Here is a 25,708-nt window from a genome sequence, read left to right on the forward strand (position 1 = left end):
AACACAATTCATAATCTACATGAAGTATTTAATTTTTTTTTTTTTTTTTTTTTTTTTTTTTTAATACAGGGTAGGCTGCAATTTTATGACAAACATTATTGTCAATTTTTGTTATTGATATTGTGATTATCATTAATGCTGATTAATAGAATAAATTTTTTTTAAATCTGTGTTTAGGGAAACTGTAATATTCTGGCTACACAGTTAAAACAAGCAAGGAACCATTTATGAATTAGTTTATTGCTTTTAGCTTTTTTTGGGAATAAATGATATACAGAAGTTTAAGCAAGCAAAGAAAGTTCACTAAATGATGAAAGCATTTAATGTCTGTCTAGTGCAAGTTCACAGAAAATCCAATTAAAACCACTTAAGCTGTCTACACTGCACAGCGAGTGTGTATTACTTACATAATATCTAAACTTTGTTGTTTATGATGAGAGAATTCAAGAGAGTGGAGAATTCAGCCTCAGAATGGTCAACACTTTCATTAGCTCAACAGAAATATGTGTGATTGGCTATAATGTTCAATGCTGCAATAAATGCATAAAAAGAAAATTGACACAACATGAGCAAATCTAAACATAATGCAGCAATCAACGCTTTTGATAAAAAAATTCAATTTTTGCCCCCTTGTCTTGAATTTGAGGGTGCGTTTTTGTAAAATTTGAATGCATTTTTGCCCCAAGCATACAGCTACATCCACCATCTTGTATCTGTCTATTGTGCCATCTTGGCCAATGTGACCAAACAAAATCTGTATTAATGTGACAGATGATGAAAAAGATGAAATGAAAATATTAAAGGAATAGTTAATCCAAAATTTAAAATTCACCCATATGTTGTTCTCTAGGTAACTTCTGTTTTTTACTAAACAAAATGAGATTTTAGGGAGAATGTTATACAGCTCCTTTCCATACAATTAGAATGAATGGATTGTGGCACTGTCAAGATCCAAAAATAACAAAGCAAAGTAAAAGTGTGTTTGCTTATATTAATTTATGGCATAATAGGATATAGTGATAGCTTAACCTTGACAGTCTCTGATCATGGTATGATTTCAATGTATGAAAAGAAGCAAGTTTGGAGCATCATGGGCTTAATGATAATGGAATTTTCATTTTTGAAGGAACTGTTCCTTTGAGTATTTTAGTGATCTAATTTTCACTTCCAGCCTCATCTTGCAGTAGTAGAATTATCTATTTTTCTCACATTCCTGTGGAGTGAATAATTGAAGTATGCAATTTCTAAGAATCGGTTAAACTACTGTGTTAGAACAGTAATTGGCTGATTTACTGTAATTATCACAAATGTGTCTAATCACTGATAATTAATACACAGATGACTAAAATGTAGATGAGAGGCATGTTCTGGAAAGTAATGACCTTCAACCTATCCCACATTCTTTATGTTACTACTCAGAAAGAGCTGCAGGGGTCTGTAAGAAGCGTACTTTCTTTGGACCAGTGTGGAGTTACATGACCCATGTAACCTCATCAGGCATTCACAGCACAGGAAATGTTCCGGACCTATAAATAGATGACTGTTCTTGCTGAAAGAGTCAAGCTTCTTTTAAGCATCTGTGGTGTTTCAGCTGCATGATTATTTCTGACACACTGTTTATGAATACTGGCCTTTTGAAAGATATATAGAAAGTTATCCCCCAATTGAAAGTTGCATCTGCAAAATGACTAAACGTAAATATAAGTTAATAATATATTGTATGTTTTTTTCACTGACTCATTCAGTTTAGAAAAATTGGTTTGAAAGACAAAAAAAATAGTTAATTGTTTAGTCAAAACAGCAATGAAATCATTGTTCTGACTGATTCATGTTTGATTTTATAAGTAAAATTTAATCATTTTCCTAGATACAAGCCAGTATACAAGTCACACTTTATCAGTTTAATTTTATCAACCTGTATATTACATTTTTCAATCAAAACTACTTTATTACATTCATTATTTTATTGAATTATTATAAAAGAACTAATCTAAACCATCAAACCGTTTTGTCCTCTTCTGCAGAAAGAAACAGGATCAATGGATGACCTTTATCTGAGTTCACGCAAAGTCAAAGAGCTGTCTGTTATTGATGGACGGAGGGCCCAAAACTGTATCATCCTGCTTTCCAAGTATGTACTTGTCCTGAGTAAGCATTGTTAGCATTGAATTAAAGTCGACCTATAAGTTAATCTTGGAAAACTGATGCTACACTTATGAAGCACAAATTTTTTTTTTTGAATTGTCTGCTAATTATGGTGTAATAAATGGTCGCAACTTATTACAGTTAAATAAATAAAAAATAGATTGGATTGAATCTGAAAAGTGAGTAACTTGTGTTTCTACTTTATTAATAACATGTTAAATATGCACAGTTTATATAATTAAAAAACACTTTCTGTACATACAGGTTAAAAATGAGCAATGAAGAAATAAAGAGAGCCATTCTAGAGATGGATGAGAGGGAAGAGTTGGCAAAAGACATGTTAGAGCAGGTGAGGGCTATCTAATGGATTGATCATGAAAAATGTAACTACAATGTTTTTGATTAGTACTTTTATTAGCTACGAGTAAACACTCTCTATGGGTAAATGTATTGTACATTCACAGCTGTTGAAGTTTATTCCTGAGAAAAGTGATATTGACCTTCTGGAGGAACACAAACATGAGCTTGAGCGTATGGCCCGGGCTGACCGCTTCCTGTTTGAGATGAGCAGGTACTGTGAAATAATTAAATAATTGAATAAAACAATAATTGAATCTTAGATGATTAATGATGTATGATTAAAAAAAAAAGTTACTTTGGATGAGTGAAGAATAATGTAAAGTTCTTAATCAGAAGATTTAATACTGAATTACACAACAGGCAACTAAATACTTTTGTGTTTTCTATTTTGCATTAATGCAGCCATGTTTGATAAGCATGCATACTTGCATAAACCAACATTTTACAAAGCAGCAATGCGGAAACTCATACTTACATATCTAATAGCTAATAACCAAACAAAACTATTTGCACTGAAAAGGCACCCATGGCTATGTCTGCATAGTTGGCTAATTATGTTTCTAACAGAAGAAAATGCTGAGTAACTACTTAATATGGTTATAAATAATGTTAGGTTGAAGATTGGGTTTAGGGTCTGTACATAGTTATTATAGTAAGTGCATACATATAGAACAGGACTGTAAAAAAAGTTTTCATGACATTTTATTTACCCCTCCCTGTATATCCTTACTGTGGAAAAAAATAGTTCTCATTTCTGTAATGCAAAAAAATATATATAATCTATATAATGCAATTTAATGCTCATTTATAATTATATTTCAGCATTTTTAAACTTTCTCTTTAAACATAAGTAAAATGCCTTTGAGAATAATGAGAATTACAGGGGATAAAAATATAATAATATGGGTTTTTGCCCATGAAGTGTGACCTTTCGTAAGATTCAACTAAATGTCTGAAATTGAATAATTTTGACTTCTTTCTCTCTATTAGAATCGACCACTATCAACAGAGGCTCCAGTCTCTTTTCTTCAAAAAGAAGTTTGCAGAGCGCCTTGCAGAAATCAAGCCAAAGGTTGAAGGTTGGTAGGTTTAGAGGGAATGTTTACTGGAGGTGTTTCTTTGCAAATTAACACGTACTCATATTGAAGTGATAGAGGCCAGAAACTGTTGTATACAGTGAATGTAATGTGGGAGAAGTTGATATTAGAGCATGAGTCAGGGCTGGTATGTTTGTGAGTCTGTGTGGCTTTTATACTTGAATTTATCTAGTTTCCACGGAGGCTGTTTTGGAAAGTTGGCAAATGTTGAGAGGGGAGAGTCATTCTCATAAATGCTACTTTTTTTCTTCAAAGAGTTTCAAGCTTTTCAAGAGAGTCATGGCATGCATGTTCTTGCAAAGTACTTCAAATGAACATAAGCTGGCCCAAATTTTGCACATTAATGATCTTGGCTAACCTTAAAGGAACAGATCAACCGAAATATATATATATATATATATATATATATATATATATATATATATATATATATATATATATATATATATTATATACAGTGCCCTCCATAAATATTGGAATAGTAAAGACAAAAATGCTTTCTCTGCTGTGGAGTCAAGACATTTGCAAATATTATTAAAATATGAATATGCAACAAACTATAAAATGTCACATTTTATTATTGGGTCTTTCACACATACATGTTTTACCAAATAAAAAGGACAGCACTTTTAAGGTTCATCCCATTATTTGATGTGGGCATAAGTATTGAAACGAATTTAAGGCAGATGTAGAAGACTAAAAGCTAGTATTTAGTTGCAGATCCCTTGCATGCAATCAGAGCAGTGAAGCTGCAACCCATAGACATCAACAGACTCTTGGACTTATGCTTTTAAATGCTTTTCCCCAGCCTTTAATGCAACCAATTCCAACTGTTACTTGTTTTGGGTAGTTTCTGTCTTTAGTATCCTCTTCAGCTGGTGAAATGAATGTTCAATTGAATTTAAATCTGGAGGTTGATTTGGGAAATATCAGACTTCACATTTCTTTGCCCTGATAAAGTTCTTGACTAAACTGGCAGGGTGTTTTGGGTCATTGTCTTGATCCAATATGAAGTGCATTCTAATGCGCTTGGTGGCATTTTCTGGAATATTGGTTGCGAAGATGATTTTGTACCCTTCCAAATTCATTCTGCTACTGCCATTACACACTGAGTCATCATTAAAATTAAGAGGTCCTGTCCTAGAGTCAGCCATGCATTGAAGAATTAATACAACAGGACAAAGCTGAACACAAAAGACCTGTGAGGCAACTGTCACAATAATTATGCTCACATCAGATAGGGAGATGAAACTCTGAAAGTGCTGATCTTCTTCACTTCTTCTTTGTGTTGAATCACCCAATAATAAAATGTGACATTCTGTAGTTTTGTCTCATATTCATCTTTTAATCATATTTACAGATTTCTTGACTCCACAGCACTTTACTGTTCGAATACTTATGGAGGGCACTATATATATTATAAGGTTGTTCATGCTGCTCTTTTCCATAATGTGATACATAGCCATACATTAGCTTTGTTTGAAAAACTGACTGGGATTTAAATTTCTATTTACCGAAAAGATCACTAGCGCCTTGCAAATTCTGCAATCCTCAAATTTATCAGTACATTCGCTGATCTCTAATATTGACTACTCATTAACACAACCTCAAAGTGAAAAACAGGCACAAAGGTAAACAATAAGGATGCTAATATGACAGTTTTCCTAAATTGACAATGCCATGTCATGTCTACAGTTATAAATCCAAGCACAAGTAACGAGACACTGAATTCATAGCAGTGTCTAATTAAGCTTTATGGAACAAAAAGAATGTTTACCATCAACAGACAAAAAAACAAATGAAAGACCTCTCTGGCCCACCCTTGCACATTAAATCATGTCAACAGGAAGGCATTTTGAATGTTTTAACATCCAGGCAAAGGAAGTCTAACTTTGGCTAAGATCCTCCGGGAAAACGCTTTTTGTGGGAAACTGGAGGCGGGAGAATTGTGGACAGGCATCAAAGTTGCATACTCTTTCTGGTTCCTGCTGGAGCGAATGCAGTGCTTTGGCTCTGTGATGGGAATTGTGAGGGAAAACTTGAGTTAAGACTAGTTCACCACACTCACAAAAACATAGTGAAGTTAAACATCAGTTTAGTACCAGTATTGTTTAGTAATTTTGTCTTTCCGGAAAATGTGGTGTTTTATACTGGGCTGTGTTCATTCATGTAAACTGTGAAAAAAAAGTATAGGCCTATATGTGTGTGTGTGAGTGTGTGTGTGTTTGTGTGTGTGTGTGTGTATATATTATATATATATATATATATATATATATATATATATATATATGTGTGTGTGTGTGTGTGTGTGTGTGTGTGTGTGTGTGTGTGTGTGTGTACAGTATATGTGTATATGTATATGTATGTGTGTGACCCTGGACCACAAAACCAGTCTTAAGTTGCTGGGGTATATTTTTAGCAATAGCCAAAAAAACATTGTATGGGTCAAAACTACAGCTTTTTCTTTCATGCCAAAAATCATTAGTATATTAAGTAAAAATCAGGTTCCATGAAGATGTTTTCTGAGAATTCTGAATATCTGCTTAGCCTGTTAATTAGCTTGTGACTTAGAAATACTTAATCCAGAAATGAAAAACTCTTAATAATCAACAAATTCAAGTTAAATCTATGAAAGAAGATCATGGTGTCCTTATTGCTTGACAATAAATATGTACAGTAATTGCTATATAAGCATCAAGGATGCTACAGTAACGTCTTTGATATCTTTTCTCATATTTTTAGCTATTCTGTGTGCGTCACGTGAGGTGATGAGAAGTAAGTGCCTGACAAAGGTTCTGGAAGTGGTTTTGGCATTCGGGAACTTCATGAACAAAGGACAGAGGGGCAACGCATATGGTTTCAAAGTGTCCAGCCTCAACAAGATCATTGACACCAAGTCAAGTATAGACAGGTCAGAGGTCAATTGAGAGGTTTTTTGCTTTTTTCATCTGAATGCATCCATTAATGTCACTGTTCTCAGTACATGCATCTATTAGGCTTTCCACCACTACAATTGAGATGTTAAATTCAATTGACCAAATCATATCAAACCTCTTAAGAAATGCAAAGCTTCTGTTCGCTGTATAAAATAAATAATTGAATAATAATATTTGCATTTTCTACAGAAACATCACCATGTTGCATTACCTGATAATGATCTTTGAGAAAAATTACCCTGATATCCTCAATATTCAACAAGACTTGGCCACTGTACCAGAAGCTGCCAAAGTGAAGTGAGTTACACATTGCATGAATATAGAATGTACTCTTGTTTTTGATAGGCTTAGGCTGTTTTGTATATCATTTGGTTAAAGACTGTTTTGTCCTACTGTTTCTCTCTGTTACCGTTAGTCTGGCTGAGCTGGAGAAGGAAGTGTTCGCCATTAGGAGCGGCCTGAAAGCTCTGGAGGCGGTGAGTCATCCATCATTTATTTCTTCAACTAAAAGCATTCTTATCAGAAGTGTCCTGACACTTTACTCACATTCACTTTTATTATGATTGTTATTAGTATTAGTATTTTCACTGTTGCAACACTATTTGACTGATATTTTTCTGCTAGTTTAGAAGCTTTATACAAACAGCTTTTCTGAAAATTGGTTGTATAGTTGTAAATCCACCCACAAATTTACTTGTGTTTATGTTTGGACACCTGCTATAAATATAGTTGTGTTAAGTGAAACCTCCAAAGTCATTGCTGTTGTCAATATTTATAATAAATGTTTGGCATGATAACACTACACATTTTTTGTATCACAATAATTCCTTAATATTAGAGTTGGTCAGAAAATATTATATATTTGCTGGTCAATTAATTAACTCCACTTAAGTTAAAGTTACACAACTAATGCCACTTTGGTCTTTATTTTCTCACAATATTCCTTAAAAAACTGTCTGGAAGTGAAAAATAAGAATATAAAAGAATATAGGAATATAAAATGACCTAACATGTTAATTTAATTTACATTGTAATTGTGATTTCAAAACCCTACAGTTCCTATATCCTCATAGAAAGAAAAAAACAAACATCTGTAGTTCGATTTAATTAGAAACAACCAAAAAGGTAAACACTGTTTAAATCAAACTTTTATTTGTTTTACATAAGGAGTTACGATACCAGCAGAGCCGAGCATCTGACCGGGGAGACAAGTTTGTCCCAGTGGTCAGTGACTTCATCACCGTTGCTAGCTTCAGCTTCTCTGAACTTGAGGAACTACTCGCTGAAGCCAAAAATAAGGTAACATCTTCACTTAATTATTCAGTCACAGTTATTACCCTTTCTTTTTAACCTCCGTCTTTGTATATCCAACCTAATAAAACTATTGGCACAACAATGTTTCAAAAGAAAGGGTTTCATTTTAGCCAGAAACAATCATCGCACAAAGGTTCCTTGGCAGAGAGAGAGAGAAAAAAAGACCTGGCTGAAAATGTTTTCTGCAATATGTCCTTAGAGTTATTGTTAAGGGTAGAAAGGTCTTTGAGTGGGTCACAGTAGAGGGTTGTAGAGTGAAGCTGGGCTTTATCAGAGAATCATGGAAAGATGGGCCCTCTCTGGAGGAGCCCAGCAGTCTTTCCCGTGCCCACTTCTCTATCGTTCTGAGCTCTGCCAACCCTGTGCATGGCTCAGAGCCTGACATCTTAGAAAGATTAAGTAATAGGGAGTGAGTGAAGAAGACGGAGAGAAAAGAGAGGGCTTTGTGTACCCTTCCTGGCTCGGCATGATGACTTAAACATCCCGGGGAATCCCGGCAGCCAGTCTTAAATTTCTCAGGGTTTTTACTCAAGGGTTTGAGGAGATTTATTTCTTTTGAAATGTGGATTGGTCTCAACTCCACCCCACTATGCATGTCCCTAACTCTCAAATACATGAAAGAGAACCATTCTAAAAGCCAATGGGAATAAATCTGGGGTTTGTGTATGTGTGTTCATGAGTGTGTTAGTGGCCTTTTTTGTGGTGGTGGAAAGTGTGAGTAGGGATATGTTTTAGTAACTGGGCAGACTGACAAGAGTCTTTATCCGAGCTCCACTCCCCATAACAGAACTGTCAATTTAACCCCATCCACCACTATCCAAATTATTTTCTTAGTAAAGCCATAAAAGTTCAGAGAGACTTCATGAGAAATGGTTGACCTTGAAGCTCTACGAGTTATTTGGACACAGAGGCCTCCCTGTGCTTTCCAGACAGATCTACCTCTTCCTGCTGCCCTCGACAGGTCGGAATTCCATCTCCTGTAAGTGATTCTGTCATCTGAGGCCGGACAAAATTAACACAAACATTAATCCTGAAAACAAGGGTAAAGTATTGTCAAGAATGAGATCTTGAAGAGACTTATTAGATCCCTGCTCTGATGGCTTGAGCGGGAGTTGTTGGGACTCTCACAACCTAAAGCTTGAGATGTTAAGCAGAGATTTTAAGATGCTTTGCTAAATCTCAGGACTGCAGATGCCCTCATCTATAGATCTATGACAAGCTTAAGCTCAGTGCTGGAAAGCAAAATTATTGTTCGTTTCACAATGAAAAAGAACAGCGTTGACTTCACATGGAATATTGTCTCTTTAAAGATAATTAGCTGCTCCATTGAACTGAGAGAGAAAAGAAACATGGGCAGAATCACGATAGATACTAGTTAGAACTGAGACAAATGAGTTCCCCATTGCAAATCTAATGTGGACGAAGACTCGGTATATAGTCTCTTGGCAGACCTTTGCCACCTTTGTATGCCAAACCACAGTAAAAGTGGATTCACTTTTTGCTTATATACATTTAGTTTGCCACAAAAGTTCAGCCACAGCATCTGTGTACAATTTATTATGGAGCTCAAGCAATCCATTTTTAAAGTAGAGATCAAAAGATCTTTGGAATATTTGTTCCAAAACAAAACAGAGTACTAATGACTAACGTATCAGTTCGGAAAAATCATTGCAAGCTTACTTCCAAAGTCATGGGATTTCTCGCCTCTCACAGTAAACGGGATTCCTGTCTCGTCATCCATGAAGCAGGCAACTGGTCCTGATAAGAGGGCATATGGTCATCAAACCAGACATGACCTATTACATCAAGGAAGAAGAAACTGTGTGTGTGTTTTGACAAATGTGTCAGGGATGAACAATGCACCGAAGATGTAGGATGATGGAGCATGTACAGTAGCTTATGATATCTCTATGACTCTCAGGAAAAATAGTTCAAAAGCTGTCACTGTGGCTGTACTCTGTAAAAAAAAAAAATTAATTAATAAAAAAAAGTACCTTTAGGGAAGCTCTGTCAAGCACCTAGAGGGCCACTGTACTGCATAGTTTAGCTCCAACCAACTCCATGCTTGGAAGTATCTAGCACCTCTAAAGTCTTTGATTAGCTTGTTCGGGTTTACCACCCCTGCTTTAGAGTGCTACTGTGCACCCTTTAGGGGTAAATAAGGTACAAAAGGTACTGTCACAGCAAAAGCTTTTATACCTTTTTTCTGAGAGTTATATTACCCAACATCACCAATAAGCCCCGAATATTTTCAGTGCAAAGTAGCCTGTTTTCTAAATGTCCATACATGACAACATACCTAGACAAGGTTTGTCCAAGAAGTTGCTAGACTTGTGCTATATATATATATATATATATATATATAAAAGAAAAAAAAACTCACTGAAGGGGTCTGAAAAGTCACTCAATCTAGTGACAAAGTGACTAAGTTAGTTACACTGGCAATAGGTGGGTGGTTCACAATGAAATCTTCCATTTTGTGGTTTGCCCCATGTGTTGCATTTGTTTTGCCAATCATGATTTTCCACTCGTTTGTGTTTCTTTGTTATTTCTCAGCGCAATCCACACTCATCCTCATTACATTATGACTCTCCTCTCTTTCCTATTCAATCCAGTTTTCTAAGTCTTTGAAGCATTTTGGAGAGGAGGAAGGTTGCATGCAACCGGATGAGTTCTTTGGAATCTTTGACATCTTTCTGCAGTCGTTCAGCGAGGCCCGACACGACCTGGAGAACATGCAGCGACGCAAAGAGGAGGAAGAGAGGAGAATGCGTATGGAGGCCATGGTACAACTTTTCCTGAAACATAAATAAACACAGAACACACACAGATGCTTACAGGGTCCACACATAATGTTCATCTGGATAATTTCACTTGCTTGGAGGTTGTTCCGTTTTTCATTAACATCTGGTTTTGATGAAGTTTACTATCACCCTATGATAGACAACTGTCTAGTGGAGCTAGAGAAGACTTATAGAAGACTAAGAAACGGATATAAAGTGGCAGAGGAGGCTGTATTTATTTTTTACTGTACAGTAACTGGCAGTATGTTGTATTATGTGTTTACATACAATTCTTTATTTGAACATAAATTTCCTAGTTCTTTTCATCTAGTGTAAGATCACTTTACAGTAGTGTAATGATAATGAACTTTTCTTATAGCTCATTACAGAATTGTTGGGTATCTGCACCCTTCTATTTATGTTGCAAACTGTAATAGACATTGACTTGCAAAATGATTCCTGATTCCTAAAAGGCGTTTTTTGTAACAGTGTTTTGAATGGATCTCACTAGTGTTCTCTAGGAAGTGAAATAGTCTGTGTATTTGACAGATTTGCGTGTCATCTGAGGCCAAAGATAAGATTCTGATGACAGAAATATTTGATTTTGACCTGGAAGTCTAAAATTTTTACAAGTTGCTGTGTGGTTTTGAAATTGTTTTTATAGTTGTGTGAGAAAATGGTTAATTGTTTCATGAATTGTGTAAAAATGTAATATCATTTGTTACCCTGTATGATCATGGCTATTTTAAATGTAGTGTTCCTGTAGCTCAACTGGTAGAGCGTTGCGTTAGCAAGCCAGCACAAAGTTGGGGGTTCGATTCCCCGGGAACACATGATAGGTAAAAATTGATAGCCTGAATGCACTCTAAGTCGCTTTGGATAAAAGCGTCTGCTAAATGCATGAATTTAATTTAATTTTAAATGTAAATCTCTGTTCATTTATCTATCCCAGCTAAAGGACCAGCGGGAACGAGAGAGAAGAGCAAAGAAAACTACCGGAGGCAGTGTGTCAGAGGAGGTGGGGGAGTTTGATGATCTCGTATCAGCGCTTCGCTCAGGTGAAGTCTTCGACAAGGACTCTAAACTTAAACGCAACCGAAAGCGCTCTGTCAACCAACTGGTGGATGGTGGAGGGCGTGAAAGACCAGTCACCAAGGTGAACTATTGACCTCAGTGAATACAGTCGAAAGGAGATCGAGCTTTTTGTATTCAGACTGACAGGGAACTCTCTTGAAATGCCATACACTGCCCGCTAATTTCCCTTTTGCTCAGACCAGTAATAACTGACAAGCTCAAAGATAGACAGGCTCACTGTAAGATAGTCTGTTTATCTGCAGATGTGAAGGATGCCCTGCAGTCTCTCTCTACTTGTTTCTGCTTGTTCCTCCTTCTCGATATGTACAGTCACTCATACTGATCTATTAATGTTTTTTTTTTTTTTTTTTTTTTTTTCTTTGTGGTGAAATGCACAACCTGAGTTCCAGTCTGGTGCTGCAAAGTCTCACAATAAGTCATAAGATGTGGACATCATCTGAGTCCATTCATATGGCTATCCCTATGGTTGTCCTTTCTCGGCCACCCATTTCCATGCTCTAATTTTAGGAGATTGAGAAACTTGTCCCTTTTTTGGAAATCTGGTACCTCTAGTCTTCGGATCCAACTGTGCTTTTCAATTTAAAAGATGCAGATGGTGCTTTCTAAACTTGGAACTGAAGGGGGAAAAGAAAATATTGTTAAATCCTGGATGTTGGACTTACCACACAGGAAATATGACACTGTGGATGCAGCCTTACAGGTTGTGATACTCCTTGCCCAAGTGCCTCTACACATTAACGGCATTCCGAGGACTACCTCCTGTAGGGAGATATTGATGAGAGACAAGAGCACTTTCACTAAGAGATAAAGGGAATATGAAAACCCGAAGTCTAAAAATAGAGTGTATTTAATGGCAGAAATTAATGAACCCGTTGTATTGTTATACTTCATATAACAAATTGTCTCATCTGTCATACACAACTGCACTCTTTATCCAAATTCCCTGAAGTAGCTTTCTAGGAAGGAAGAGACCATGAAAGTTTGTTTAAAGAAGCAGTTATCTGTCAGGAAGTACTATCATGTGTCTTCTTTACTTCTTCAGGCTAACATATTGAACCTTTTGGACTTGATTATAATAGAACAAATTCTAAATTCTTAATTATAATAGAACAAATAGTCTTGCTATCTAACGATCTTTCCATCTTAATGTGTATATCAAGAAACGCTAGGTACCCAGGTCTGAAAAAAGTTTGTAGAGAGATCTACTGAATTTTAGACTTTGTTCTCATGGTCAAAATTATGTAATCCTCTTTGGTTTTCTAATATTTTGTTCATCATTTTTAAATAACATGTATATTAAGTAGCTGTAGTTAGGACAAAGGATGCAGAGGTACATACAATGACCATGTAGTTGGCATGGTGGTGCAGAGAAAATGGTGTTAGAGACAGGAAAGATGAGAGGCCTCTGGTATGGATATAGACACAGATATGAAGGCAACAAGTGCAAACATCTGAAAGGGAATGTAGAGTCCAGTGAGATGGTGATTATGGATTGAACCAATAATAAAAAAAATAATAATAATGATGAATGCACTTTCATGCGTATGAATGCAGTTTCTTCTGTCCACATGGGGTCACAGTGGGAGTTCTGTATGAGATGATTGTGTTTATCTTTTAAGAATTAATATGGACACACATGGTGCGAATGGTTAATTTTTGTGAGTACAGCTCTGCCCCCTTCTGACCCTGCTTAATACACAAGTAGGGTGTCTGTGAGAGAGCCGGCCCATATCTGGTCTGCATGGATTTCACGCCAGCCGGATCCGGGCCAACACTGTGTTGCTGCCTGGGCTTCTGGTATATCCATATTTCTTTGTGCCAGTAAGGTAATTTATTAACAGTCCAAAAAATAAGCAAGTTTTAACACTAAGCTTACAAGTGCCAAAACAACAGGCCAGTGCAGCCTTTCTCTCCCTTCTCACTTGCATCAGCTGATGTGTAATTTTTTGTAATGTGTATATATATATATCTATCTATATATATATATATATATATATATATATATATATATATATATATATATATACCAAAAATAGTAATTGCAGTCCTATCTATATTAAGTCAATTTTCTTAGGCTTGAGATTGCTTATAACAAGTTAGTATTTCTGCACAACAGACAGTTAGTTCCAGGTTTGACCAGATTGTGTTGTCTGGGACATTAAAAAAAATACAATTATTGCACATTTAAATCTGAGCATTTAAAAAAAAAATATATCTGCAGTTAGTTTGATTGCACTTACCAATGATTCCTCATAGAGGCTCTTATTAGACTTTATGCCAAAGTCCTAATCTTGTGCTGCTTAATTGGAGAACATGCAGAATTAGGAATGGGGATTTGCATAATGAACTGTTCTTTGTGCACCAAATGAATATGACCTAACAGAAGTAAAGACATACACTTTGTTAAACTATTTTTATAATACTACATTCAGTACAGAACTTACATATTTAAATATATATATAAAAAAAAAAAATATATATATATATATATATATACACATATATAAAATGCAAGTTGCCCCTTGCAAATTAAAATTGAGATGTTTTGGGCTATTTATTTTCATTTCCTTTACATTTTTGTCATTCTTGTCATGAGAAGAGTGGTACTGCAAGTCGCTAGAAGTTACATTGTTAACATTATTACACAGCTTTGGTGTTCTGCCTTTAAAGTTACACAAAGTATAAAAAATCGTCAGTATTATTATTTGTATTTTATGTATATTTCGTCATTGATTGTCCAAAACAGAAAGGAAAATATGTAGCTAGTTGCTTGATGCACTTTTTGTTTTCTTTGTAGGTCAGACTTTTTCCTGTATTACAAAACTGAGCAGCCAAAGGCTAAAAAGAAAGAAAGAAAGTATATATTTTTAGTTAAGAGATCAGGCCTACATAGATAAGGTGTAAATTTACCCAATAATCTGTGTCCCATTGTTTTATAAACCTGTCCTTTTCAGCTCTTTGATTATTGTGGATTGAATATAGATTTATATAGATATGAGCTGTAATATGAATGGTAAAGAAAATTGATTATCTTTGGTACATTATATATAAGACTGCATCTGAAAACACCATGCCAACTGCCTAAATGTAATCACTTGCTTTTATATTTTATATATTTTTGAAAAATAATGTTTTGCCTCCTTTTTCTGCTTGGTCCAATTGCACTTGATGTTTTCCCTGTTGGCTGAAGTAGTGCACAGGTGTGGTTCTCTGATAATGTTGGTGTATTATTATCTGTGACATGAAACGCATGACACTTTGTATGTGTTCATAGAATGCTCCACCGATGATTTTGACAGGTTGTATTTATGCCAAGTGCCCCATTTTAAAGGTTGATTCGACAAGGGCCTCACATAATAATGTATAGTTCTAAAATTATTTTGTACACCATCATAGTCATTTGAAAAAAAAAAAAAAGAGAAAAGATGAAACTGAAGTTTGAGGAATGGTGACATTTTTCCCCTGTAAATTGAAGCTCTATTTATTTGCCTTGCTTAGTTTGCTATATTTCATATGTATACACATCATGAAAGAAATGCTATATTGTGACTGATATTTGTCAGATTGTTTGTATGAGAATGACAAGCCTTTGGTTTAAATATATATTTGTTGGTTTATGGTCTGACTCTTAACCCCTCCACCTGACCCCCTTTCCATGTGACATTTTGTAGGGTAAAAATAAACTTGTTTCACTGACATCTGCGTAAACCTTTTACTTTGGGTTACACTTCAGTACAGCTGGCTCTTAAATCACACACATGTCCAATGTTGTACTATGAATATCCTAGGCAAACAGTCATCCATTTTCCAATGGCAGTTCTCACAGCTGTTGTTTCTCACGGTGCAACACTGCCTTCTTCTGGTCACAGAATATTTCAGTTACCAATCAGTTATATTATCCAAACTACTGCAAGATAAGACATGGAGCATATGATATTACACATTGTAAACATAAATTTTTATTAGAAAATGATCATAAACAGCATTCTGACAAATGTTCAGATTCAGTGATTTCAATTTTATGAATAAAATGAAAATAAAAATGAAGGTATAATTTATCTCGTTTGTTCAGACGAGTCAGAGGCTGAATTTACAGTACTTTTGTAGCAGGACATCATGCAAATATTCAATTTCAAAAACGTTTTTTGAAAACCTATTTTACATGAACGATATGAAAAACATTTTATTTTATTAAACATATCGCCTCGATCATAAAACACAAACCGAATGTTAGTTCATAAAACTACTCGAACAAATACTGTAATGAATTAGTTCTCCTCGTGTTACGTGAAAGAGGCTATACAAAAACAGAGGCAATGTAATCTTAATAAAATTGGATTTTGTTTTATAAGATAAGACTGTCACAGTGTATAGGCTAAGTGAGAGTTTTCAACACAAGCCTTTTGAATAGAGTGCTGTAGTGATGATATTTTTGGAGGCCAGTGAACAAAGGTTTATGATTCTTTCATCATCACAATAATCTTCACACAACTTTTTGAAAATCTAAATACAATCGGCAAGCTCTAAATACCATTAATAACAAAATAATACAATTTTTCAAGACAAGAAAAAGCTTTAGAAATCCTAAGGATGTAATGATTTATTTTATATTGTATAATAAAACTTGAAAATATTTTGAGCTTCTGTAATTATTATATATTATTTTCAGGCTTTTTATAAGACGGGATGATAGAACCAGAAGTGCCAAAATGCTTGTTGCCGGGTTTTGACCTGCAAACAGGTGACAACCTTATGAAACACTTTTCAATCAGCTGCATTATCATTATCAAAATAAATCTAGAACAAAATAAAATACTCTTTGTATGTCAGGTAAATTAACCTTACTTAAATCACATTTCATGCTGAACATGGACACAGGAATAGTTACACAATTATAATAAGTAGATTAGCTAGAGGCATCTGAAGGCACATTTTGTTAAAGAAAACTGATGTCATTCTAGAGAGAAGAATTGAAAACTGTAGCTACATTCAAACAGGTGAGATTAAGCCTGCAGTTTATGCATTCTTTAGGAATCAGGTGAGCGATAAAAATCACCTTTCTGTCCACCCGTCTTGCTGAGCAACTTTAAGTCCGTAATAACAATGTCATGACTGACTGACTTGCACATGTCATAGAGAGTTAGCGTGGCCACCGCAACAGCGGTCAGGGCCTCCATCTCCACTCCTGTACGGCCCGTGGTTTGGCAGGTTGCTTTGACGATGACGGCATGTTCTTCCTGGAGCAGCTCTATGGTAACAGAGGCGTGGTCAAGAGGAAGCGGGTGGCAGAGCGGAATGAGAGATGAGGTCTGCTTGGCACCCATGATGCCCGCTAGCTGTGCTACCGCTAGAGCATCGCCCTTGGCAAGCTGATTGGCACGCACCAAATTAAAAGCTTTTGGGCCAAGGATGACCTTGCCACAAGCCATGGCTGTGCGACTAGTTACAGCCTTACTGCCCACATTGACCATGGAGGCTTTACCCTGTGCATCAGTGTGGGTCAACTGTTCAGAGGTTCCATCAAAGCTGGAGGACTGTGCATCTGTATGGGGTATTTTGAAATCAAACCCACATTCAGGGGTTTTGCTGTGGCAGTACCGTGCAAACTGCAGAGTTGAATCTCTAAATTTGGTTGTTGACAGTAGTGCACTGAGGATGGGAGGAAATGTTTTGGATTGTAACTGTAGTGGCTGAGACCCCCAGTCCAAAATGTGCGTATCAACGGTTAAAGCTTTGGGGGGTTTTAAGGCACGAAACCTTGGTCGATTATGCTTTTTACAAAGAGGAGTCAAACCATGTGCATCAATAACAAAAGTTGTTGTGTAGTCCTGATTAGCTTTTCCGTGAAAGTGTTTTATGTATTTTGTAAGTGAGTGAGTTGTAGCAGTGGCTGCTGAATCCATGGCGTGGATCAAAGGAAGAGGCTGCCTCTGACTGACTCCAAACAGAGGTACTGACAGCAGCCAGCTGCAGTTTAAACCTGTAAACAACGACACACACATTCAACAAAACAATATTTTCTAAAGGTGAATCCTCCACAGCTGGTAATCTGGTGAATGTATAACAGTTGCAATCAGAAATATCCAAACCCCTAAAGATTTTAAGGATTTATCCATTAACAAGGATAGCAAAGAGCAAGATTCTGCTTTGGATAACTTCTTTTATGAGTTGAGTGATACATAAAATCAACAAAAAATGCATGTAGTATTTTTATGTGACAGGATATTTTGTTAAGATAACCACATCACAATTATTCAACCCCTATAAAATACATATATATATATATCTTTTTTTTTTTTAAAGCTTTCTTATGACAGTTTTTGTGGAGTTTTACCCAAAGGAATTAAGCCTTTGGGAACTCGATAATGATCCTTGATTTGTTTCAGAATTTATGCATATATAAACCCCACCCATGAAGGTATACAACAGGGCTATTCAAATCTTGCCCTGGAGGGCCAGTGCACTGCAGAGTTTAGCTCCAACCCTTTTTTTTGTCATTTCTTGTCACTAACATTCATCGACATCACTGTACTTACTTTTGAGGTGAGAGGGCTGAATATCTCTGATTGCAACTATATAATGACAAAAGGTGCTTGTAGATAGGGTGTGCGATATATCATCTCGAATAATATTTTAAGTTTTCTTTTAACAGTGTGGAACTGACATTATCTTACTTTGAAAAATAAAATAAAAATGGCGCACCTTAAGAGTGCACAGTTTCACTGCATAGTAGCCAAATACAATGCATTTGGAAAGTCCAAATATCTCTTTTCATATTTCAATATTCAAAATATTTTTCAAACATTTATCTCCACATTATTTATGCAGTTTTAATTTGAAAATTGTACAATTTCTGCAGTGCAAATTACTAATCCCTGCACAGAATATGAAAAGCTTTGGTCAAGGTACCAAAAACAAAAACATTGTCTAATCCCAGAAAATAATGAGATATTCAACACCCCACAGATGATATAACGAGTGAGATGGTAAGTGTATTACGTACAGCCACATCACCCACCAATGAGGATCATTGGCCTGTTCTTCATCTGAGATATATTGAACATCCCTGCAGAAAAACAAAGTTATATTCAGTTTAAATAAAGTAAATAAATTATGAATAAGACATGACCTGAATGTTGATTACTAAATTTTAATTGATGCGTTTAATTAATGTGATGTATCAAGAGTATGTTTGTTTTTACCTGCATGCTGTTTCTTCTTCCTCCCAACTGCTGTCCCTATGATGTGCAGTAGTTCCTCCTCAGTTGCTCCAGAGCGCAGAAAATCCCTCAAAGACACCTCTGAATTTCCGAACAAACAAACCTGATGGTGTGCCAACACAGACACATTATGTAAAAAAAATAAACCAAAACAATTTAGACATCAGCATAAGGAATATCACACACAAACAGACACACACACACACACACACGCAACATTTACCTTAAGGTTGCCATCAGCCGTGATGCGCAGGCGATTACAGGAGCCACAGAAATGTTCTGACATGGAGGTAATGAAGCCCAGCTGGCCTCGAAATCCTGGAACTCTAAACGCCTGTAAACAGACAACACAGAAACACACACACACACACACACACACACGATGAGGGTTTATCCACTGATATGATTCTATAGTCTTACCAAGATTACAAAATGTGTGTTTTATTAAATCCTCTATTAATAACATGAGTATGAATAATTACAAAAAAGTCAAAAAGACCAATAAATAAATAAATACTGCACAGTAACATAGCAAAAACCTGATGATGATCGACCCTCTAAAGAGAAAATAAAAAATGAGCTGCAATGACAATTTAATACGGAGAATGATTAATGGCCAATGATTTATTTAGCAGTTTGGAGCTGTGCTGACCTTGGCTGTATCCGTTTCCTCTCCAGGCACAGGCTCCAGATTGGGCCATTTTTGCTTTATAGAGTCCAACATCTCCTGATAGCTCACCATCATCTTGAAGTTCCATCTGTTCCCTATAGAGACAGCCAATGTGCAAAGGTACAGTCAGCTGCTTTACTTTCTTGTATGCAGAAATTTTTTTCCAAACATGGATTAAATATCAGATAATTAACAAGATAAAAAAAAAAAAAGAAATCTTGAAAAGGCATCCCGTTTGACGAGATTGAAAAATCACTACGAGTATAACACATGAAAGAAAAGTGCTAATCTCAATCTCTCTAAACTTTACCAAGAAAAGTGCAATAAAAAACACAATAGTGCATATATTTGCATTGTTTTAGATGGATTCTATGTTTCATTATGTAATTTTTTTTTCCCTTAGTCATTCAGTTTCACTTTGATTTAGGTGAGTTGAGGTTAGATGAGTCACTGATCGTATACCACACAAACGACTCCATTAATCCAAGTATTTAATCAGTTACTGGAGTGAGTGATGTAGTACTGGCCCCCATGCCAAACACCGATAGCAGGGACAACATATCAGTTACTGCAAAATGGCTCTGGAGCAGGGTTATTCAAATCTTGCCCTGGAGGGCCAGTGCACTGCAAAGTTTAGCTCCAACCCTGATCAAACACACCTGAGGGGTTTGATCAGGGTCGGAGCTAAACTCACTGCAGTGCACTGGCCCTCCAGGGGAAGATTTGATTAAACCTGCTCCAAAATAAATCTATTGAATTTGTCTCTAATCAAATTCATAGTCACTGTTATCCAGTAAATGGAGTTGAAACTTGTTTCTACACATTGCTGTTAAACATGTTTAGTAATGAAAGGATACGACTTTGGTGGTCATTCACCAAAAACACCAACAGAATGTGGACTGTGTCACATGTGTTATGAATATAAATCTTGAGATACACCAAGTCTCACTGACCTGGAAATAAAATAATCCGCACTACTAATACGATTAGAGAACTAGGGCAGAAAATGCAGCCTTTACAACAGTGCCAATTTACTACAAACCGGTAAGATGGGCTAACAAATGTTCATGTAGTTTTCTTTCTTTGACTTTAGATAACAAACTTACCATCAAAAGGCATGTACTCAATGAATCTCACATCCAATGGTTTCTTCTCTGTCAGTGACACAAAGTCAATCAACTCGTCTTCATTCAAACCTCTCATGACCACACAGTTCACCTTTGAAGAGAGACAAAACTTTACCACAATGAACGAATAACTGAGGTTACCCAAGGTTCAATGCAAAAAGACAATTTATGAATATTAATGACAAGTGTTTTAGGTGTTGCTAGAGGATGGTAATAAATGGTTTTAAGATGACACTTTCAGAGTACTTTTGTTAACTGAAATCTTGGTAGCACTTTATTTTACAGTCCTGTTCCCCATGTACATACTATGTACTTATTATAATAATTACAATTACTATGTAATAACTAGGTACTAAACCTGAACCTACCCCTAAACCTAACCCTACCCCATTGTATTTACCTTGTGTTACCAGAACTTTCTTAGATAAATACACTGTAAGTACACTATAAGTACATGTTAGTACACGTACTGTAAAATAAAGTGCAACCGAAATCTTTAACGCTATATCCTTCATTGACATTAACCATTTTTTACATCAAAGGGGATAAGACTATCTATTTAAATATTTTGAGGCAAGTACATTACCTTGACTGGATTGTAGCCCATTTCAATGGCCTTTTCAATGCCTTCCGTCACTTTATGAAACCCTGCAAGTGGTACCAATATAAAGAATCAACTAAAAAGTGTATAATTTAGGTAGTGACACCAAAATTTGTCAACTCAAAACTTTTCTACCAAACCGAAATAGTTTTTGAGAGCTGAAACCATGAATTAAAACAATGGCGTTTAATTACCACTTCTCCAATGGCTGTTTTGTGTAAATAAGCTGAATAAACAACAAAAAGTAGATTATACAGCTTTAAAACTTGGCATTACAAGTTAATAGATGAACGGATAAATGATCATCTACCTCTCAAAACCCTGAAAAAAGTCTCAATGGACAACATCAGATTATACCATGTTAATTTAACTAAAAGTTTTTACCAAATAATGTGACATGACTCAAATTAATAATAAAAAAAAGATTAAGAAACAATTACATTTAGTAATCCTAACTTCAACTGTACATTTTCATAATCCCTTTGTGAATTTTTTTTTATTTTTTTATTTTTTTTTTGAGCTCAACTATTAAACGGCTTCATACACTTTCTCCATGTTCTGCTGCTACCTTTGTGAGTCAAAACATTCAGAGTCTGAATTTCTTTGTTCATGACCCCTCATGCTTTCTGTCTGTTTTCTGTGTACTGGAGATCAACAGCATCCTGTACCTTTTCGTCTAGTGATGAACTCAAATTTGGCAGGTACCAGAGTGTCTAGACTGATGTTGAGTAGATCCACTCCAGCTGTCTTTAGACTGGGCAACAGTCGGGTCAAATTCATCCCATTTGTAGTGACTGCAATGGTCTTAAGACCCTCCAACTTCCTCAGTTCGGCTTTCAGAAAGAAAGGAAAAAAAGAGAGCTTTTCAAAATCTTCAAAGTTTAATTAGGGTTTCTGACAGTAACAATGTTTTTTCATGCTTGTTATGCAGAATATTAGCCATAAAGTCAGAAACATTCAGCACATGATCAGTGACCAATAAAATTATTATCAGTGCTAGTCTCACTGTTACAATGACTTGAAATGGCATGTGCGTTGAAATGAATTGACTTCAGAAAAATTGGTTTTACCCTTAGTCTCCGAGTTAAAATACCCACCGTGCATTAATAGTATGAACTGACTATCATTTCATAATTGCAGATATGGCGAAATGCAACATAAGATGTAGATTTTGAGAGGTTTAGATCACTACTATGTTATGATACAAAGTAACAAGCATTTACAAAACTAACAAAAGCTGAAGTTACCTATTATATGCAGAACATCTGGGCGAATGAGAGGTTCTCCCCCAGTCAGTCGTATCTTGTTAACCCCCTCTCGTACAAAGAGTCTGGCTAACGTCAACAACTCCTCTGCTGTTAGGAGCTGAGAGCGAGGGGTGAGCATAACCCCCTCCTGTGGCATACAGTACTGACCTGAGAAATAGAAGACATTTCATTAAAAACCATTATTGATTATAAATTCTTGTCATGCCTTTAACAATGAGATAAAAAGAGTAAAAGAAGAATGCATATACAATTTTATTCAGTTTTTTATTATTATTAATATTAACCTTTGGATCAAACTAATGTTCATCAGGAAAAGGTGTTTTGATGTTAAAACTATTTAAGATTGTGTTACACTGGTTCTACCCATGAATACCCCTTACCCATCATAAACTCACTGTACTATGTACAACCTCTTGTGGCTTATTGCTGCAGTTAATAAAACCATTATTATAGTAGGATATTTGTATTACTAATCAGGAATAACTTTTATTACACTTATTAGTAGAGCTTCATTTGTACTAGTAGTACTGCCCATCAAGTCAGTGGTAACTGACACGAGAAGCCCATTTCATTTTACAAAGCATACAGTATGTGAGAGACTTACAGCGGAGGTTACATTTCTCAGTGAGAGAAATGCGAAGGTAATTATGCCTGCGTCCAAAGGAGTCCATAAGGAACGCTGAGAAAGGCAGGACATCTTTCAGGATACGCCTGTGACTACCTGGAACCACCAGCTCTCCGACCTGCAGATAACAACAAATATAACATGATAGGGATGACAAACAAAAAACTCACTGTTCGGATCATGTTATGGTTTTGAGTCACAAATCTGACTGTTTTTCCAGATCAGCGCAAAAAAAAAAAAAAATAATAATAATTTCAATGTTATTTGCTGTCCATTTATCACTTAAAGCGAAGTACCAAACATTTAATCAAACATGATTACATTTCCTAGTTCAGTGGTCAAAATATAATAATTGAAATCTCACTTTTGATTATTGACAAAAAAGGCATGTTTTTGTTTTTAACTGTTGTGGGTTCCATATATTAATATCAAAATTATTAATTACAAGGATCATCTTACTTACCCTATTTTATTAATAGGCCTACAATTCACCAAAAATCACACTATAAAAAAAATACTAACTGTTGCAAATAGTTAACAACACGTTGTTAAAATGTAAGGTTGCAACTGGATTATTTAATGAGCGAACATAACTATGACTTGTATTTTTTTTTTTTTTTTTTTTTTTTTTTTAATGAATAACTTCTGTAGCAAATGTAGCTATTGTGACTGTTAATGGTTAACTAATGAGATTGTAAAGCGATACCTATGGGTCTTTATAGTTCTTTTGCACTTTATTCTGTGCAAAACTTTTAACTATATATATTTTTTCTTTATTGTTTTATTTTATTGAAATGTTCAGTTATTTTTGTTATTAGAAAAAAGTTAATTTAACCTATTATATTATACAATATTTTCAGCACTTTTTTAAAACTAAATTTCAATACCGTGATAATACCAATTACCATGATAAAAGCATTGGCAATTAAGAGCAACAGGAAACTTTGATACCGGCATATCCCTAGACGGGACTATCACACTGGGTGAAATACAGACTGAACAGCCGCACAAAACTGGACAGGACACCAAAAACAAGGACTGTCCTCGGAAAACTGGGATGTATCTCCCTACCCAATGGAACCCGTAATGACAAATCAGCAGAACAAAATAGTTTTTATTCACAGTCATATTAAAACATACAAGGCCAATAAAATGAGCAGATTGTGTGACATTGTGTGTGTAGGCTATTGTCCAGGTATTGTGAAAGCCCATTCAAAATGAGACTTTTAACATTAAACATGCACAACGGCAAAGACTACAGAATAAAGGGAATTGGACAACAGCTTCTTGTGTTATACAGAGTGACATGACATCCATTACTGATTTGTCTGGTTTGGTACATTAGTGAGAGTCTTATGACCAAACAGTTGTAAAGAAAGAATCATTTATAATTTGTCACACTTTAAATCAGTTACGTTCAGTTCCTCTAGCATGAAGCATAAATGAAATCATGTGTATGCCTCACTTATATACCAGAGCTTTACCATAATAATACATTTAAAAAAGTTATATATATATATATATATATATATATATATATATATATATATATATATATATATATATATAAATGCATTAATGTCAAATATAATTATTTTTAATTTGAGGGCTAGTTCGTACACAGTAATGAACTGATACAGAATGATTACCATATACATAAACCAAATAAATCGCGCTTTAATTTATTCAAAGCATATCCCCTCACGAAAACATTATCCACTTAAAATTCGATATGTTTCTGCACTAAAACTACGTGTATTAGCCTACAATTACTGCCATCACGTGACTTTAAAGTGTTTCATGATCTCGTACCTGTGCAACAGTGGCAGGTGTAAATGTATGTGTAAAAGATGTAAGAAAACACACACCTGTTCCACTCTGTTTTCTTCATGAGTGACACCCGAATACCATCGACACACTCGATATCTCCCACATGTCAGGTGAACAGCCCGCTTTGTGCAGGCCTCAGCCGCGGCCTGTGCTACTAAAATAAGGCGGCTAAATGTGCTGCAGTTTAACGCCATCGTCGAAGCAAAAATGTCTGTGTTGAAATGTGGGCATAATCTTCGTTTGCTAGCGGCGGTCTTAAACTTGACATGCAGTTCGCCTGGAACATTGACAAGGGGGGGTGTCTTTGCGCAGCCAATCAACGTCAAGGAGCATCTACAAGAATTCTGGGCAATATAGTTTCATGAATGTGAACTACAAACTACAAAAATACGACAAGGGACTTTGGTTCTGATAAACATCCGTTTTAACGTGCTGTTAATGATTTCACAGTCCTCTGAAGTCACTCATCTTTTCCTGTGAGAGCAAATTTGGAGTTCGAACTTGGACTGTTATACACATACAGCTGAAATGAATAAGTCACTATTTATTTAATGTCCGACCTGACCGAAATATGGTAAAGTAAATAATTTGGAGTTGATGATATTTACAGTAGGCTACATAAAGAAAAAAAAAAAAA

At 35.6% G+C, this 25,708-nt stretch overlaps 2 protein-coding genes across 6 annotated transcripts in view; one reads left to right on the forward strand and one right to left on the reverse strand.

Annotated features, from left to right (window-relative positions):
• The window catches only part of daam2 (dishevelled associated activator of morphogenesis 2), a 142,845-nt gene extending 127,419 nt beyond the window's left edge, over nt 1-15,426 (forward strand). For all 4 annotated transcript variants that reach the window (XM_052620012.1, XM_052620013.1, XM_052620014.1 and 1 more), the window contains 10 exons: nt 2,025-2,131; nt 2,410-2,494; nt 2,610-2,716; nt 3,496-3,584; nt 6,345-6,513; nt 6,728-6,835; nt 6,954-7,014; nt 7,706-7,837; nt 10,468-10,638; nt 11,588-15,426. In XM_052620012.1, coding sequence (XP_052475972.1) covers nt 2,025-2,131; nt 2,410-2,494; nt 2,610-2,716; nt 3,496-3,584; nt 6,345-6,513; nt 6,728-6,835; nt 6,954-7,014; nt 7,706-7,837; nt 10,468-10,638; nt 11,588-11,803 — 1,245 coding nt within the window. In that variant the 3' untranslated portion in view covers nt 11,804-15,426. The remainder of the gene's footprint in view (nt 1-2,024; nt 2,132-2,409; nt 2,495-2,609; nt 2,717-3,495; nt 3,585-6,344; nt 6,514-6,727; nt 6,836-6,953; nt 7,015-7,705; nt 7,838-10,467; nt 10,639-11,587) is intronic.
• Nucleotides 15,427-15,666: 240 nt separating this feature from the next.
• Nucleotides 15,667-25,365, reverse strand: LOC128031682 (molybdenum cofactor biosynthesis protein 1). Of its 2 annotated transcripts, none has more exons than XM_052620018.1 (11): nt 25,110-25,365; nt 23,221-23,359; nt 22,596-22,763; nt 22,017-22,181; nt 21,334-21,395; nt 20,727-20,838; nt 19,603-19,715; nt 19,174-19,284; nt 18,933-19,053; nt 18,749-18,796; nt 15,667-17,710 (listed from the first exon to the last, which is right to left on the reverse strand). In XM_052620018.1, the coding sequence occupies exons 1-11, from the start codon at nt 25,263-25,265 to the stop codon at nt 16,758-16,760; spliced, it is 2,148 nt and encodes a 715-aa protein (XP_052475978.1). In that variant the 5' UTR covers nt 25,266-25,365; the 3' UTR covers nt 15,667-16,757. The 2 variants fall into 2 exon arrangements, with proteins under 2 accessions (XP_052475978.1, XP_052475979.1); XM_052620019.1 differs by having other exon boundaries at nt 17,562-17,710; nt 18,734-18,796; nt 25,110-25,364.
• Nucleotides 25,366-25,708: the final 343 nt, after the last annotated feature.

The sequence above is a fragment of the Carassius gibelio genome, chromosome A17, assembly GCF_023724105.1.
Source record: "Carassius gibelio isolate Cgi1373 ecotype wild population from Czech Republic chromosome A17, carGib1.2-hapl.c, whole genome shotgun sequence".
NCBI classification, from domain to species: domain Eukaryota; kingdom Metazoa; phylum Chordata; class Actinopteri; order Cypriniformes; family Cyprinidae; genus Carassius; species Carassius gibelio.

Bases quoted from the DNA above. Each gene is read 5' to 3' on its own strand.
- LOC128031682 (XM_052620018.1), bottom strand. From the start codon at position 25,265: ATGGCGTTAAACTGCAGCACATTTAGCCGCCTTATTTTAGTAGCACAG. The intron at 18,797-18,932 runs GTAAAAACAAAC...GTTTTTCTGCAG, and splicing joins GAAGAAGAAACAGCATGCAG to GGATGTTCAATATATCTCAG. The intron at 17,711-18,748 runs GTGGGTGATGTG...CGTTGTTTACAG, and splicing joins CAGGCCAATGATCCTCATTG to GTTTAAACTGCAGCTGGCTG.